The 18,411-nt window shown below is 46.3% G+C and overlaps 1 protein-coding gene and 1 long non-coding RNA gene across 6 annotated transcripts in view; one reads left to right on the plus strand and one right to left on the minus strand.

Moving 5' to 3' along the window:
* Efhd1 (EF hand domain containing 1) overlaps positions 1-18,362 on the plus strand; it is a 46,489-nt gene extending 28,127 nt beyond the window's left edge. The window contains exons 3-5 of one of the 2 annotated variants that reach the window (NR_151447.1): positions 5,150-5,284; positions 17,182-17,367; positions 17,493-18,362. Coding sequence is in view for 1 of the 2 variants with exons in the window: in NM_028889.3 (NP_083165.1) it covers positions 5,150-5,284; positions 17,182-17,316 (270 nt within the window). In the remaining variant the exon portion in view is untranslated. Of the gene's footprint in view, positions 1-5,149; positions 5,285-17,181 lie in introns of both variants that reach the window. The other variant, NM_028889.3, reaches the window with a different exon arrangement.
* Gm41911 lies at positions 1,353-17,335 on the minus strand. 4 transcript variants are annotated; one of them, XR_878348.2, is made up of 4 exons: positions 17,152-17,335; positions 16,582-16,859; positions 9,088-9,174; positions 1,353-1,500 (listed from the first exon to the last, which is right to left on the minus strand). It is a non-coding gene; the product is annotated as a predicted gene, 41911 (long non-coding RNA). The 4 variants fall into 4 exon arrangements; XR_003947914.1 differs by lacking the exon at positions 16,582-16,859; XR_003947913.1 differs by lacking the exons at positions 1,353-1,500; positions 9,088-9,174 and adding an exon at positions 16,040-16,079.
* Positions 18,363-18,411: the final 49 nt, after the last annotated feature.

The raw sequence follows: 18,411 nt of genomic DNA on the forward strand, positions 1-18,411 counted from the left end.
GTGCTTTAAGGGTGGCTACATGTTCAGCCTGGTTTCTTTTGCGATAACAGAATGTCCCAGTCCCAGCCTGGATAGTTTAGAAAGGAAAGAAGTTTGTCTTGGCCTGGGAGTTCAAGGGCAAGGCCTCTGCAAAGCTCTGCAGGCTACGTGCTTGTTGAGCTCAGGGTGGAAAGCACAGGGTAAGGGCGGACGTGAGAGCCTCACGATGAGAGAAGAACAGGAGACAACGAAACTCCCTTCATAACACGCAACCCTTGAAAAAACATCCTCCCCCTCAGTGGCCTATTTGCCTTCTTAAAGCAGCCAACCACCACGTTTTTACTAAGGACCAAGCATCATAGGAGCCAGGTACCGAGCGGCAGGCATTCCCTGCATCCCACAGCCCCCATCTGCAATGCTGAAGTCTCTACCGCACCCCACATCTTTCACAAGAGAAGAGAGAACCAAGAGAAATGCAGCAGCCACCAGTGTCCCTACCCTCCTGGCCTCTGTCCTGTTGCTGGGGGCCTGGTTTCTTTTGACCTACTTGCTTTCAACCAATGTGCTAGCTCTCTAAGAACTGCTGCAAACTGAGTCTTTGCCGGCCTCTAGTGAGAGAGTTGGAAGCTGCAGGTGGGAGACCGGAGTATTCCTTTTAATCCAGACAGCTCCAGGGACCTCAGAGAAGCCACAAGACCCTGCACACATCACTCCATCTCTTTGATTAGTCCCTCCCACCCCCAAACTCCCCACTGTCCAAGGCAGAGCGAGGTCTGAGTAAGAAGCAGAAAGCAGGGCATTCCAGCCTTGGGAGCTAAGACCCTGCAGTTGGGATTTGGGAAGCCTGTTAAAGTGGTGCCTGTCTGTCTAACACTCTTCTTTTTTTTTTTTTTTTTTTTTTTCTTTCTTATTTTGGTTTTTCGAGACAGGATTTCTCTGTGTAGTCCTGGCTGTCCTGGAACTCACTCTGTAGACCAGGCTGGCCTCGAACTCAGAAATCCGCCTGCCTCTTCCTCCCAAGTGCTGGGATCAAAGGAGTGCACCACCACTGTCCGGCACATTCTTCCTATGTATGTGCTTTTGGTGCCACCTGAAAACCTGGAGAAACCTCTTCTGGTGGTTTGGTCCATCTGTTTATAAGTGGGGAATGGTGGTGTTTATAGAAACTGCACAATGCTCTTTAGGCCAATAAATTTGTAATTTTTTTTTAAAAACTTTTTTTTAAAAAAAGATTTATTCATTCATTTCATGTATGTGAATACACTGTACTATCTTCAGACACGTCAGAAGAGGGCATCGGGTCCTTATTACAGATGGTTGTGAGCCCCCATGTGGTTGCTGGTAATTGAAGTCAGGACCTCTGGAAGAGCAATCTTCAATGCTGAGCCATCTCTCCGGCCCAAATTTGTAATTTAAAAAAATGTGTCCATTTTGTGTGTATAAAAGTCTTGCCTCCATTTATGTCTGCATACCACATGCATGCCCGGTGCTCACAGAGGCCAGAAGACTGTGATGGATCCCCTAGAAGTAGAGGTAGGGATGGTTGTGAGCCACGGTGTGGATGCTGGGGAGGAATCCGAGTCCCCTGCAAGTGCCCTTAACCACAGATCCATCCCTCCATTGCCCCGTCCCCCCAGCTTGTAGGCTTTTGTGGGGCAAACCCTGACAATCTGTCAATTCTCTGGGACCCACATGGTAGAAGAGAACCAACAGAGTTGTCCTCTGACCTCCATACACACACCATGGCATGCACGTATACAAGGTGAATAATTAATTCATAGGGTGTTTTGTTTTGTTTCACACCATAGCCAACACTGGCCTGAAGCTGTTGGCAATCTTCCTACCTCAGCCTTCTGATGCTGATGTTACCTGTGAGCCACCATGCTAGCTTTATAAAAATTACAGAGAAGGGAACCAAGTAACTGGAAAGTAACCCTGGGAGAGGAGGCTAGGAGAGGGGGGACTGCAATTTAAGAATTTATTCTGCAGAGGCCCTAACACAGCTGCCCTCAAAGACTACTTCGTTTAGGTTACACATTTTGAATGTGGAAGAAGAAGTGTGTTACACAATAAATGTGGGGCTTACTGAGTAACTATTTGGAAGAGAAATAAGGTTAATGATTACCCTACCAATAGAACAGAATACATTTCAGAGATTAAATATTTACGTGGTATTTCTTGTAAAGCTATAAAAATGCTAGACAGAAACAAACCTGACTGTTTATGTAACCTTGATGTTGGGGGACATTTTTCTAAGGCCGTCTCTCTGGTAAGAGGAAAGAAAGATTTGACAGACTTTATGTAAAAATGTCTGGAGTCAAAAGATACCATACAGAAGCCAAGAATTCGTGGCACACAGTGGTAGTCTCAACTCGTTCCAGAGACCAACACAGGAGCATCAACTGAGACCAGCGACATAGCAAGACCCTCCCGTCTCAAAAGTTAATAAACAGAGCCAGTGGGGTGTCAAACATCTTTAATGCTAGCACTCAGGAGTCCGAGATAGGTAGATCTCTGTGAGTTTGAGGCCAGCCTAGTTTACAGAGTGGGTTCCAGGACAGCCAGAACACTGAGGAACAAGAAACAAAAATAATAAACAGGGTCGATGAGGCAGCTCAGTGTATAAAGACAGTTGATGTAAAGCCTGCCCGGGTGAGTTTGATCCCAGGGGCCCACAGGGCAGAAGGAGAGAACTGAGTCTGCAAGCTGCCCTCTGACCTCCACATGTGTGTTCTGGCATGTGTGCAAACCAACAAAACAGCCACAGCCCCAGCACACTCAAATGACACGCAGCAGAGCTAACCTGTTTGAAACTTACTAAGGCCTACAAAGATCTCTTAGTAAACCACAAGAAAGGTAAGCAGTCTTATGTGGATACAGAACACATGAGAAAAAAATAGAAATGGCTAAGAGATATGAAAAAGGGGGGCCAGGGGTGGGGGGCAGTGAGATGGCTCAGTGTGTAAAGGACAAACCTGACAGCCTGAGTCTAATCTCAGGGACTCACATGAAGAAAAGAATCAACTTTACAGCCGGGTGTGGTGGCACACGCCTTTAATCCCAGCACTCTGGAGGCAGAGGCGGGCGGATTTCTGAGTTCGAGGCCAGCCTGGTCTACAAAGTGAGTTCCAGGACAGCCAGGGCTACACAGAGAAACACTGTCTCGAAAAACCAAAAAAAAAAAAAAAAAAAATCAACTTTACAGTTGTCCTCTGACCACCACATGTGTGCCATGGTACACATACACACACACACACACACACACACACACACACACACATACTGCTATCGTACACATATACATATATACACATACACACACAAACACACACACGCACAAAGTAAATAAATAAATTTTTCATGTAAAAACTTAGGTTGGGGCTGGTAAAAGTCTATAATCCCAGCACTTGGGAGGCAGAAGCAGGTGGATCTTTGTGAGCTCAAGACTCAAGACCAATTTACACACCCCTAAAAGACCATAAATGTACTTATAAACAAATATAATTAAAATATAATTAAATTATTTACTTAAAAAATAGTGTATCAGGGTTGGGGAAATAGTTGAATATAACAGTGGTTCTCAACCTGGGGGGTCGCAACACCTTGCGGGGTCACATATCAGTATCTTGTATATCAGGTGTTTACATTACAGTCCACAACAGTAGCAAAATTACAGTTATGAAGTAGCAAGGAGGATAATTTTATGGTTGGGGGTCACCACCGCATGAGGACCTATATCAACGGGTCGCAGCGTTAGGAAAGTTGAGAGTGGCTGGGATTGAGGCTCTAGCTGTCCTAGCTGTTTAATCCCCAGAACACACGTAGAAAGCTGGGTGTGTTAGCACATGCCTACGGGGAGCTGGGAGTCAGAGCCAGGAAAGCACGTGGGGAGGTGGAGGGCCAGGTAGCCTTGAGCAGACAGTAGCAACAGAAATAAGACAGACCCTGCCTCAGTGAGGTGGAAGGGCAAGAGCTGAGGCCAGAAAAGAAAGAAAGAGTTGCCCTCTGCCCTCCACACGTGCTGTGGAATGTGCACGCCTATACTCACAGACCCAATAAATAAATAATTGCACTAATTAATTAATTAATTAACTAATGTGAGGTAGACATATGCCTTCAATCCCAGCATTTTGGAGACAGAGACAGGAGACAGAGACAGGCAGGTGGATTTTTTAACTTCAAGGCCTTTCTGGTCTATATAGCCAGGTCTATCTAGCCCAGCCAAGGCTACACAGTGAGACCTTGTCTCAAAGAAATAAATACAAGCAAATAAGTACATGTTAGATTATAAGCCTACCCCATTATATCTAGCATATGCAGTACTTTCTTGGGATTGAACCCAGGACTTTCTACCAACCAGGCTACTCTGCAACCCTACTGTGTGGATTTTTTGAGGGCTAGATTTCCAACAGTGGCATTAATGGATGGAGGAGAGGATTTATATTTAATTCAATGAATTTATTTGGTGTTGGGGATTGGACTCAGGCCCTTACACATAGTAAGCATGTGCCGTCCCACCTTAACTCCATGTTTTTGGTTGTGATGACCTGGTATCAGACAAAACAATTCTCTACATAGGCACAGACATGGCATCTTTTCCAGGCTGGAGAGATGACTAAGAGTGCTTGATGCTCTAGCAGGGGATCCAAGTTGGTTCCTGGTACCCATATCAGGCAGCCTTTAACTGCCAGTAACTCCGCTTAAGGGGTTCCAACGCCCTCTTCTGAAGTCCGTGGACACCTGCACACCCCCCCCCCACATACACATCCCCCATACACACTTAGTTAAAAATTAAAAATTTTTAAAAACTCATCTTTTTTTTCTTTTCTTCCTTCTTTTGTTTGTTTTTGTTTTTATTTGTTTGCTTTGTTTTTTTTGTTTTTTTGTTTTTTTTGAGATGGGGTTTCTCTGAGACAGCCCTGGCTGTCCTGGAACTCGCTCTGTAGACCAGGATGGCCTAAGAACTTGCAGAGATCCTCCTGCCTCTGCCTCCCTAGTGCTGGGATTAAAGGCGTGCACCACCACCACCGCAGCCGCCGCCCTGCAGAAACCCACCCTTTTCAAATGCTTGGGCAGAATGTCTCTTGCTCAGGCTAGAGGGATTGTTATGGATGTTTCGGACCAGAATAGCAGAGCAGTCAGAACCCTTTTGTCCCTCTCCCTCCCACAGTTCCTGCTCATTTTCCACAAGGCTGCTGCTGGTGAGCTGCAGGAGGACAGTGGGTTGCTGGCACTGGCCAAGTTTTCCGAGATTGATGTCGCCCTGGAAGGTGTCAGAGGTGCCAAGAACTTCTTCGAAGCCAAGGTGAGCATCTGTTCCCTTTCCTATGCAGCCACCACTCTTCCTTGACCCTGCCCTTGTGACAGCCACTTCCTATCCAGGGACCCATTAGCTCCCTCAGGACAAGGAAAGCTGTATAACCTGTGCGGGTACTTGGGAGTGAGAGAGTGTATCCTCACACCATCTGGAAAACAGACACAGTAGAGAAGACACCTGCTCACTGGCTCCAGAGGGTTTGTAGGTTCCAGGCTCCAAGACATACCCTCCATCTGGGCTGTGCCTAAGGGCTCCTCTCTATCTCCACAATCACTTGAGTTGCTTTAACAGCTCCTTCCCACCCTGTCCCCTGCTTTTATTCTTTTAAAAAATATTTATTTATTTGTTTAATTCTATGTATATGAGTACACTGTAGCTGTACAGATGGTTGTGAGCCTTCGTGTGGTTGTTGGGAATTGTAATTGTAGCTTGCTCTACAATTGAGCTCTGCTTGCTCAATCCCACTCACTCCTGTTGGCCCAGCTCGTTCAGGCCCAAAGATTTATTTATTATTATACCTAAGTACACTGTAGCTGTCAGTGAACTTGTGAGCCACCATGTGGTTGCTGGGACTTGAACCCGGGACCTTCAGAAGAAGGGTCAGTGCTCTTACCCACTGAGCCATCCCTCCAGCCTAGTTTTTACATCTTAAACATCTTCGGTGGAGGGCTGGAAGACACTGCTCTTGCAGTGGACTGGATGTTGGTTCCCAAGACCTATACTAAGCAGCTCCCAACTCCTCTAACTCCAGATCCAGGGAATCTGACACCCTCTTCTGGCCTCCATGGAGACACACACACACACACACACACACATACACACTTACTTTAAAATAGCTATCATTAAAAATAAATCTTAAAGGTGTGGTGGCCTTTAATCCCAGCACTTGGGAGGCAGAAGCAGGTGGATTTCTGAGTTCAAGGCCAGCCTGGTCTAAGAGTGAGTTCCAGGACAGCCAGGGCTACACAGAGAAACCCTGCCTCAAAAAACCAAAAAATAAAAATAAATAAATAAATCTTTAAAAAAGTAATATATGGCTTGGAGACAAGCAGGAGACGGTTCAGAGAAAGATGCCAAAGTGGCCTGCCCCACATCAATGTTTGCTTCATTGAAAGTGGTCCAGAGGTGGGAAGGCCCCACAGCCCTGGGAGTTCACAGTCACTGAACACCGAGGCACCTCCCCAAAGTTAGCTGCTGCATCCTTGTCTCTGCAGAGCATACCTGGGAGAGCCCTCCACACTTGCTGCCAAGCAGGGCAGGGTACAGTGGACGGTTACATGCTCCACACCGGGTTAGTCGCCCAAGAGCAGATCTGCCTCCTGGGCTCACATTGTCACTCTAGAGCTGTTTCCATTTGTACCACACAGGCAGCAACAGGATTAAATGAGCTTACACATATAGTGTTAAGCAATTGCCTGGCTCGTGGGGGAGCAGCCAGCATGTCGTCCTAGCTTTTGGGACTGCATGCTTCTTCAGTTTCCAGCCTCTGGGGGACTTTGAGTTTCTTCCAGGAGCTTATCCAAGGCCAGAGTGACCTTGGTGACATCCTGGCCTGCTTAGAGCTCAAAACAGGACTCAATTCTCACTTGTCTATGATGCTGAGCAGGGATGGACTCTCTTGGCAAAGATCAGTCAGTGATCTTTCAATGAAGCTTCTGAAACCCAGAAAGAGGGGACAGAACATTTGCCTTCCTCAGGGGGCCTATGCAGTACAGGGAGGAAAGCCCATGACTCATTGACACAGGGTGTAGAGATAAGGAAGGAGTTCCTACTACTGTGACGGAGCCTCTCTGGCCATCAATCAGATCCATCACGTTTTCGATCTCTTGAGACTTCTTGGGAAGGGGCCTAGGGTTGAGCAGCAGAACACATCACTGCTGTGGTGCACACTGGGCCAAGTGCTGCAGGTAAAGTGCATGACTCCCTGTGACTGTGTCATCTAGGCGTGCAGGACCAGTCATGACTTGCCTGTGATTCCCACTCCAGCCTCATCCAATCCTTGAGATGTTACTGGAAATGTTCACAAGCAATTCTCAGAACCTGTAGCTCCTTTTGCCCAGAGCGCTACCCCAAGGCCTCTGTTTGGAAAACTCTGCTTCCTTTGGGACCACCTTCTAGGGCAGCCTACTGCTGGCTAACCAGGCCTGGAAAGGCCCATCTCTCCCAAGTACCTGTATTCCTTGTGTAAGTGCCACTGTTTTATATCTGTTCAGAGTGCTCTCGGACACTTGTGGGAAGGGTATCCGTTGATCTGTCTGTAGAGCAGTTACTATTCTGCCTCTGGACTGTCTCCCTTCCGATGTGCTTGGGCTCCTAGCAGGGATTTTCCTATAACCCTGCTGAGGTAGAAAGAAACTGGACACAACCTAAACTTCCGTTTTCAGAGACAAAGCTGTCGTGGTGTGACCGTGCGTTTAGCCATCAAAGATTGAGATGAGGCTGCACAGTATGTGTAGACAGACGTCCAAAATAAAGCAAGCAAAGCAATGCATGTGACACTTGGTTTTAAATATGGAATGCAGCCCAGGTAATTATGTATGAAAGTATTAGTAATAGTTACGTCAAGGGACTCATTTTATATTTTCAGAGTGTCATAGAATTAGTGTGCTTTGTTTTTATAAGGAGAAAAGATGAAACGAGAAAAAAAAACAATAAACTTTCCTACTATCCGTGTTTATATGTCTGCCTCCACAGCGAGACTCAAAGGCAGAGTAGGCGTGTTATCTTTGTAATTACAGTGCCCGGTGTGTAATGGCTCTCAATAAACGTTTTGCATGAATGACGAATGGAGGGAAGCACTGCTTGGACCTGGGAGAGGCCATAAAGGAGATGACACTGGTGACAGATGGTCCAAGATGAATGGGGATTCACCTTGTAATCAAGGAAGGGAGGCATTCTGGTCATGGGAACTGCAAGTGCAGGCTCCAAGGCACAGAGGGCCAGGAGTCCTGGAGGCTGGGGAGGACACGGGAGCGTGTGAGCAGGCAGGGCTGGCGCCATAGCTGGGAAAGCAAGCCAAGGTGCAAGTATGCAGACCTAGGGATGGGGCCACACTTCTCCCCCTTTGTCACGAGGTAGGTGACTCTGGAGAGCAGATGATCCCTGGATGGAACCCCCAGGCTGAGAGGACACCTATAGACTGGCCTCTCAGGCCCAACCCAAGTCTCTGTAAAACTTTTTGGGTGTGTGTGGGGAGGGTGAGTTGTCAGGAAAGCTGTGGCTGATCCAGTGCTGCAGGTGGCTTCATGTGCAGCCAGGCTGGGATAGCACACACAGCTGCAGGGGCTGGAGAGCCCTCAGAGGCATTTGTGCAGGGCTGACCTAGGACAGTTGCGCAAGGAGAGGTTTCTAACAGGTGCATGGGGAGGGATACCGGTTGCCAAGCATTGTGACAGGGGACCAGGGACAAAAAGGGACAAGTTTGGAACTCAGTGCTCGTGACTACCTTACTGGGAAATTTAGGAAGACCAAATAGGAGGTGTGCCCTGAGGAGGAGAGCTGAGGGTTTTTTTTGTTTTGTTTTTGTTTTGTTTTGTTTTGTTTTGTTTTGTTTTCTATCAAGAAAGCCCCTCCCCCAAGCGGGAGTGGTTTGAGGAGAGGAAGTGATAAACTGGGCTTTGGTGGGAAGTCCAAGGTATGCACGGATTTGGTGGATATGGTGATGGCTGCAGGTGGTCCTCCAATCATGGCCACATGGAGGCTATAAAAATGTCTCTCTGTTTGTCTTGGACGTCTGTGTGTCTTGCTGTAAGGATGGATCATGAAGCAGTTCTAACATTTTCTGTACCCACCTTTAGCAGTGGCTGGAACATAGCTGTCCTCATAGCCCACTCCTGGGGCCAGGGGTGGGCCCAGACTCCACATACCAGGTGAGCTTCCTATCGGAAAGATGGAGGAGGAAATCTGATTTACAGGCACCCAGGAACACAGAGGATGAGAGCCATCATCCCAGGCACATGCTGAACCCGCAGGAGAGTAGATCTTAGTGGCAACTGGACTGTGGGGAAGACTTGTATTTAAGTTTTCAGGGAAGACAGGTCATCAGGGGCCCAAGGGAATGCCAGAGAAAAATGCTACTTTGCAGGACAAGAGTGGTTTGGGTTTTTAAATTTTCATTTTTATTTTTTGTTAGTTAGTGTACGGCTATGTCTGTGTCAGGGGTATGGGACTATGACTGCAGGTGCCCAAAGAAGTAAGAGTTGTCAGATGTCTCTGGATTGAGAGGTGGCTTTGAGGCTCTTGGTGTGGGTGCTGGGAATTGAACTTAGGTCCGTCGGGAAGAGCAGTGTGTGCTCCTAACCTCTGAGCCATCTCTCCATCCCTAGCAATTCCTTCCTTCCAATATGTGAGTCCTACAGATGGAACTCAGGTTGTCAGATTTGGCAGCAAGCCATCTGGCCAGCCCTCAGTAGAGATGCTTAAGGGATCAGACTCATCCTGTTGGACTGATTGTGTTGGAATAGGACTAGAATGGACCTGGTAGGAGGAGCCCTGAGAGCCAAGTCTCTATTGCAGATGCCTGGGCAGGTGAGACAGTAGCTTGGGGTTAGGTAAAAAAAAAAAAAAAAAAAAAAATGTTTACTTTGCAGCCTCTGAGAGAGGTCAGCATGTGTTCCTATCAGGGGGAAATTGTCTAGGAAAGGAAGAAATAAAAAGTGAGATGGTCGAGAAGATAGGACATGGGATAGGGGGTTAGGGTCAGGGGTGGTCTATAGAACCCAGAAGCTAGATGGTCAGGGGTAGGCTATAGAACCCAGAGGCGAGATGGACTTTTGTGTTGCAGGAGACAAAAGATTCCTGGGTGAATAGATGGCAAATCTCTCTCCTGTTGTCCTAGCTAGGAATGGTGAGGGGCAGGGAGAGTTGGTGCTGGGTCAGACCTCTTTGAATACTTCAAATTCATACACCAACTCCCTGGAGGTAGGTGTTATTGTCGTGAGTGTGTGTGTGTGTGTGTGTGTGTGTGTGTGTGTGTGTGTGAGAGAGAGAGAGAGAGAGAGAGAGACTTGAGAAAAAGTCTCCATAGTGTAGGCTGACCTTGAGCTTGCAATCTTCCTGCTATCACCACCCCAGTGCTGGAAAAACCAGGCATTTATCAACAGACCCAACAATTGTACCATGTTCAAGATAAGGATGTTGAAGCTTAGACAGTGTTTCCTGGGTAAACATTTAGCAACAAACTATCATCCTGTAATCCTAGCATTCAGGAGGCAGAGATAGTAAGTTTAAGAGTTCAAGGACCAGGTCCACTACATACAGAGTTCTACATAACAAGTTCACAGCTGTCTGAACTACAGGAGGTCCTGCGTTATAACATTTATTTTATTTTATTTTATTTTATTTTATGTATATGAGTATACTGCAGCTGTACAGATGGTTGTGAGCTTTTCATGTGGTTGTTGGGAATTTAATTTTTTTTTTAAAGATTTATTTATTTATTATATGTAAGTACACTGTAGCTGTCCTTAGATACTCCATAAGAGGGCATCAGATTTTGTTATGGATGGTTGTGAGCCACCATGTGGTTGCTGGGATTTGAACTCGGGACCTTTGGAAGAGCAGTCGGCGCTCTTAACCACTGAGCCATCTCGCCAGCCCCGGGAATTTAATTTTTAGGACCTCTCTTGCTCTGGCCAACCCCACTCGCTCAGGTCCAAAGATTTATTTATTATTTTAAGTACACTGTAGCTGTCTTCAGACACACCAGAAGAGGGCATCAGATCTCATTATGGGTGGTTGAGAGCCACCACGTGGTTGCTGGGATTTGAACTCAGGACCTTTGGAAGAACAGTCTCACCCACTGAGCCATCTTGCCAGGCCCTGTGTTCTAAACACCAAGTTTGTTTTAAATTCTATAGATAACATACTTTATAGCCTTTGTCATACTCCAAGTAGCTATTGATTCACAGAGATCGATCCACAGAGAAGGTGCTTACCCCCCACCCCCCAGATCTTGTATTTGTTGTCAAATTGTGATTGCAATGGACACACACACACAAAGTTTCTAGGACTGGAGAGATGGCTCAATGGTTAAGAGCATTGGCCACTCTTCCAGAGGACCTGGGTTTGATTCCCAGCACCCGCATGACTGTTTATAATTGTTTGTAACTCCAGTCCCAGGACTTCCAAAGTCCTCTTCTGGCCTTTGTGGGTACCACACATGCACGTGGAGTACAGACTTACATGAAGGCAAAAATATCTAAACACGTTAAAATAGAATTTAAAAAAATCAGTTCCAGTATGAAGGTTAGTTCATAGTTTGAGGTAATTTAGAAAGAAAAAGAAAGAAAGAAAGAAAGAAAGAAAGAAAGAAAGGAAGGAAGGAAGAAAGCAAAGCAAAGCAAAGCAAAGCAAAGCAAAGCAAAGCAAAGCAAAGCAAAGCAAAGCAAAGCAAAGCAAAGCAAAGCAAGATAGAAAGAAAGGCAGACAGGCTTCTGGAGCCTCGGGCTGGGTGTGATGGTGCATTCCTGTAATCCCAATCCTTAGGGAGCCAAGGCAGAAGGTTTGCAGCACGTTTGAGGCTAGCCTGGGCTGCATAGCAAGCACCAGGACTGTCAGAGCTCCTTGGTGTCTGATTCTCTAGGGGGCTGAGTGTTACAGCTCTGAGGAGAAAGGTACCAAGGCAGTCAAGGAGCCAAGGAACACCACTAAGTCACACCATACAAGAAATAGTCCACGAGAGATTTACTGGGAGACAAAGAGAGTGTTTCAGGGGAGAAGCAACAGGGAACTGAGCAAGACACAGGCTTACTGCCAGACCCCTTGTGAAGCAGGGCATGTTAACATGTCTATAATCTCAGTTCTCTTGTGGCAAAAAGGGAGGTAGAGAGAAGCAGTCCCCAGAAACTAGCAAACCAGCTAGCCTGGGGGAAAAAAAAAGCTACCTTGTCTCAAAAAAGGTGAGGGTGAAGAAACAACACTTGAGGTGGTCTGCTGACACCTACACATGTACACACATGCCCCCTGTACCCCCCCCCACATACCTCACTGCCCCCAGAAAAGCGCATGCACACACACAAGTACACACACACACACATACCATGGGGGGGAGGGGGAGAAAAAAACTTCAACTTGATGTACTAAGCAATTTCTTGTTGATTATTTCAAGTTCCAAGAGGTCATCCTCTCAGTCTCGAGACATTTCATGACGCAAAGGCCACAGACAATGTAAGGTTTCACCTGCATTTTTAACATTTCCCCAGCCCATTATGACCGGATTGGGTAGACAGACAATGAAGGCCAACTGTGTGGTGTTGGCTGTTTCCCGTGGTGTAAATATTCCACACTGAGGTTGAGTTCGAGCTCTTGGTGGAATGTGGATGCAGGTGAAGCCACAGTCTTAAAATCACCACCCAGCTTTCCCACTGTGGAGACACAGCCCCAGCAGATAAGAGTAACATGTAATATGATGGCCCTTCAGTACTCAACCCTTTTCCTATTGGTGCAATTGATTACAGATTCGTTTGATTTAAAATGTTGTAATGACTAATTTTATAAATGGGGCTCACAGACATTCTAGGGATGAGGACGTTGGTTTTTGAGCAGTTACAAACCAGTTGCCTGTAGGCCTAGCATTCCTTGAGGTAGTGGAAAGACTACATCTGCTTTCTTCCAGCTGAAGGAGGCAGAGATGGAAGGACCACTGTGAGGAGAGAGAAATCCAGTGAAGACCCAGCCCTGGCTGGAAATCCCAAGTCCCAGTGGTTCTAGCCACTATCCTAATAAGAGGTTTTTGTTTTTATGTATAAGAGTGTTTTGCCTGCATACATGTATGTGCACCACATGTCTACAGAGGCCAGAATAATATGTCCAGAGTCCTTGGAACTGGAGGTTCCAAGGCTTTGGACTGTCACGTAGGTGCTGGGAACTAAACCTTGGTCCTCTGTAAGTGCTCTTTCTTAATCGCTAAGCTCCCTCTCCATACTGAAGAGATTGTTTTTTAAGTGTGACCTCAGCTTGGAAGCATGCAATTCTAGATCGTGGCAGTGAGGGTGGACGTTGGTGAGGGAGTTGGGCAGACATGATGGTGTGCCAGGCAAAAGTGCAGCTGGGGAGTGAAGGTATAGTCGGCCCTTTGTGTACATGAAGGGATTGGTTGTAGAAACCTGAGATGTAAACACTTTTATATGCTCAGGCACCCTCCCCCCAATATAAAGGGGTGTGTAGGGTTGGAGAGAGAGTGTGTACTTGGCAAAGCACTTCCCTTACACGCATGAGGACCCAAGTTCAAGCCCCTGAACCTTCCCGAAAAAGAAGCCAGACATGATGGTATATCCTGATCCTTGGGGTTCCCTAGCCAGCCAGCCAGCCTGCTTACTTAGCAAGCTGCTCCAGGCTAAAATGAGGTGAGCACCCGAGGAACTACAGACAAGGGCCTTCTGGCCTCTGCATGTGTGTGTACACATGTGCATGCTCATCTATGCACACAGATGGAGTGGCTTATGTTTGCACAAACCTATGTGCATCCCCCTCATATATTTTAATACAGTTAAGTGTTGAGGAATTTAGAGACTTTTTATGTTTAATTTCATTTTAGTAGTTTTTGAAATAGAGTCTCATATGTAGCCCAGGTTGGCCTCAAGTCTGTAATCTTCCTGCCTTTGTCTCCAAACAAATTTTAGTTAAAAAGAAATTTATGCCCATTTTTCTGATTCTCAGGTTTGAATTCATGGCCTCCTGCATGCTAAGCACACAAGCGACCACTGGATCCTACCTCTTCTTCCCAAAACGATGCTTAAACAGAGTATGAAGTGTATTAAATCCTGTGCGGGGGTGTGAGGGCAAGCTCAGCAGCTATGGAGGTAGCATGTCAAACGAGGAATGGATGTCTTCCACGAAGGAGTTGAGTGACAGGAAATAGAGGAACAATAGTGAACTGTCAACAGAAGATTCTGAGAACAGCTTTTAAGCTTAGCCACTTGGGAAGCTGAGGCAGCAGGATCACATGTTGCCAGCCCAACCCTGTCTCAAAAAGTTGAAGTGAGATCTGAGACAGACAAGGGGAGATGCCCAGTCTTTGGGAGGTCTTTTCTAAAAGGCTCAGTTCCAAAATAGGCTCTGTGTGTGTGTGTGTGTGTGTGTGTGTGTGAACCAAATAAATCAGGTATGTCACATACCTGTCAAACCAATGTTTGTGAGGTAGTGGCAGAAGGGCCAAAAGTTGAAGCCAATTTGGAATATAGAGTAAGTTTGAGGCTAGCCTGGACTACATGAGCAAAATACAGAAGATGCAATAAGAGTATTAGAAGGAAATACAGAAAAATGGATTTAGAGCATTGGAGGCTTTTTTCAATGTGCTATAAAAGACAAGAGCTAATGGTTGATACATTACATCAAGATTTTAAGTACTTTGGAGACCCACAGATAGGAAGAGACAGAGGGAAGATTAGCAGCAAGGGACTGATATTCCGTAGAGAGCTGCCTATTGGAAGGGAAAAGCAGCTGGACATGAAAGTGGGCAAAGGATCCAAGTGGGTAACTCACCAAGAGGGAAATGAGAGAAGATGACAATGTGTTTTTGTCTACAGATTGGCAAAAAAGTGAGGCTAATCATGATAAGCTTCGGCCAAGGGTATGTGTCAGTGTGTATCTGCTTCGGGATGGTGCAGGTATAAGTCAGAACAGCTGTGGTCAAGGGCCATCTCATAGCCTGCGTTAACATCACCTATACACTCAGCGTGCCACTGAGAGGTGGTACAAATGGGTAAACCATGAAAAAAGAAAGTCATTTCTAGGAGGGAGGATTTTGAAATAGTTTTATCTGATAAGGTATGATTATTATTGAGACATGTCTCGGGTGTCCCAGGTTCTCTTCAAGCTGGCTATGCAGCCAAAGATGATCACACACTTGAGTTGCAGTAAACTTCCAACCCCAATAAGAACACATAACTCAGTTATTGTATTTATAAGCCGCATGCCTAGATTGGTCAGAGAGAGAACCTCTTCACTTACCTTCTTCAGGCCACATGGCTTTGTTCTGTCCTTCTTCCACCTCTTCTTCCTCCGTCTTCCTCTGTCTCCTCCGTCTCCCTCCTTCCTCTCTCTTCCTCTCTAAACCCTCCAGCCAATCTTTCCCTTCCCAATCCAGGCTCTAGCCTTTGACTAGTTAAAATGGGAAGAAGGTTCACACGAACTCCACTCCTCCTTTGGAGCAATCCCTCTTGAGGAGGCAAAATTAGCATCAAAATACAAACAACACCAGGGCAATCCACAAACACACTTGTGATTCTCTGTATCTACCTCCTGAGTTCTGGGATTACAGGTATAAGTACAGCTTTATGCAGTACTGGGGACAAATACACTCGGTTTCTTACATGCTAGTCTACACTCTACCAACAGAGCTATATCCTCCTGCACCTGAAATGGTATCATTGACGATAAATCATTAAGTTAAAAAAAACAAACATGAAATCCCACTCACAACATAAACATGTTCATCGGCCACTGAATTCTATTTCAGCCAAGAACTACAATGTTGATGGAAAGGTAAAGTCCACACGGGGGTGGGGGTGGGGGGTGGGAGCTGATGCATTGGAGCTGGAGAGATGCTTCCGTGGTTATGCACATGTATTGTTCTCCCAAAGGACCTAAGTTTATCCCCCACCCCCACCCCCAGCATCCACATCATTCAGAAAGCTATTGTAAAGGTTTTCCTTGTGGGCTGTGGAAATGGCTCAGCGGTTAAGAGCACTGAATGATCTTCTGGAGGTCAGTTCAAATCCCAGCAACTACATGGTGACTCACAGCCATCTGTAATGTAATCCGATGTCCTCTTCTGGTGTGTCTGAAGAGAGCGACAGTGTGCTCATATACATTATTAAATAAGTAAATGAAATCTTAGAAAAGATTTCCCTTTGAAGTCCATATTAGGATACCACCCCAGCCAAAGACTCCCAAGGCATTTGCTTTTGTTCTTCCACCTAGAATATAGCAATGTTTTTTTTTAAAAAATATTTTTTATTCTTTGAGAATTTTACACAATGAATTTTGATCCTATTTGCTCCCAACTCCTCCCCCTAACTCTTCCCAAATCCACCTTTTCCCCTCCATCCCACAACAAAACAAAACAAAAAAACCTATTGACTCTGCTTTGTGTGGCCCATATATTTCTGGATGTGAGACTGGAGCATGACCTATCAGGAGTCACACAATTAAAGAAAACTCTCTCCCAGAAGCCATCAACTTCCCATAAACTCTCAAGGGTGGGGGCTCATGAGCCACTTCCCACCCCATGCTAGAATGCTGACTGGCTTGATGGTGTGCAGGTCTAGAGTGGGCAACCTCACCTGCTGGGCGTTCCTGAGTACAGCTGGCTCCACTCCTTCAACTCCAGTACTCCCTGACCTTTGGCTCTTGTAGGGTTTCCACCCACCCTTCCAGGAGCCTTGGGAAGGGTGTGTGTCCCATGTGTGTCTGAGCATTCCATAGTGAGTGGATTATCTCTGTATCTTGATCAGTCATGAGTTTCTGAGTCAACTGATGAACAGAGAACCTTCTCTCTTGAGGTCTGAGGATACCACTCGGCCCAGTTCAAGGACTGGTCCACAAGAATGTAGTGATACCGCTGTGAAACCAAAGAAACGTAAATGTGGGAACCTGGGGAAGTGGCTTCACCGTAGAGCTTGCCTACCACCAAGAGCTAGTGGGTGTGCATTTAGCACCCTGAAAAAAGAATCGAGAAAGAACAACCCTGAAATAGAAGCAGGTAGAAGCCAGCCACAGGTAAACGACTCAACGGCAGATTATGGACCAAAGGAAGAGGTGTCCTTAGCAGTGCCAACACTCTTGGTCCAAGCTTTGCATGGCTGCTGCAAGGGTTTGGGTGCCAGTACCCCCATATCCTTCCCTGCCCTTACCGGTGTCGTCTGTTTGCTATTTCTTCGCAGGCCCAGGCCTTGTCATGTTCCAGTAAGTTCGAAGCTGAGTTAAAAGCTGAGCAAGAAGAGCGGAAACGGGAGGAGGAGGCCCGGAGGCTCCGCCAGGCAGCCTTCCGGGAGCTCAAGGCAGCTTTCAGCGCGTAGTCCTGCTGACCTGACCTTTGACCGCGGCTGTGCCTTACTAACACCCTGGAGGTGATGACCAGGATTTTTCACATTTTTATCCCTGCAGCCCTCTGCTCAGATGACCTCCCCTTCACGGCCCAGGCCTGTTTCTTAGTGCTTCTGGATAACCAGTAACTTGCTTTCGTCCTTCCCAGGGTCCTGGTCCCTTCCAAACGGTTTGCCAGCCAGCCTTTCCAGCCTTCACCCCTCTGCTGTTATCTGTAGATTCGTTTCTTCTTGGAAACCTTATTTATCCCTGCGGAGTCCTATGTCAACTCCTGTTCATCTACGGTTCTCAGAGGACATGTTGCCTGTCGGCCCCGGGTAGTTTTTCCTTTGTGTTCCTTGTATTGTTTCCTGGTCAGCGTCTGTCTGCCTTCTTGTTATTACCCAGATTCCATTGACTTCTTTTTCACCGTCTTCCACGCTAGTGTGATGATGGGATTTGAAGGAGCACTTGTGGATCAATACCAATATCCCCTCACCAACCAGGGACTAGTTTGATGCTATCTTTGCCTGTCTCTTGGCTCTTAACAATGCCTACCCTCTTGTTCCCCCTCGTTCATTTCCCAGTCCAGCCATTTTCCCACTCCTAAGTTCTTTACTGTTAAGAATGAGAGAATCGTCAGAAGTAATATTAGTGAGTAGAAGGATAGCTGTCACCCGACCCCATTCAAATCAGAGTGGACCTGTGAAACTCTCAAGTGACATCCAAGGTCTTTTGAAATCATGACCAAATTCCCGTGTCTGACAACAGTTCCAGAGAACTGAAAGAAATGTATTCTCGCCCATGAGACAGATTTTTGTATCTTGAGTTTCTTGGGACTTCTCACAAATACCTGGGGAGGGGGGTTATGTATTTTTTAACAAAACCAAAACCAAAAATTCTTAATGTCATATTTATTTGACTTGTAACTTGTAACTCTTTTGTAACTGCTGTCTTTACAATAAAGAAAACATCTGCCCTTCTATCTTAACAGCTGTTTACTTTTAAATAAAACATGCAAATGATCTTTGCCTTCATACCAGTGTGCCTTTTTGGTCTTCTTTGACTTGGGGATGTAAGAATGTGTT

This window comes from Mus musculus, chromosome 1 (assembly GCF_000001635.26).
Source record: "Mus musculus strain C57BL/6J chromosome 1, GRCm38.p6 C57BL/6J".
NCBI classification, from domain to species: domain Eukaryota; kingdom Metazoa; phylum Chordata; class Mammalia; order Rodentia; family Muridae; genus Mus; species Mus musculus.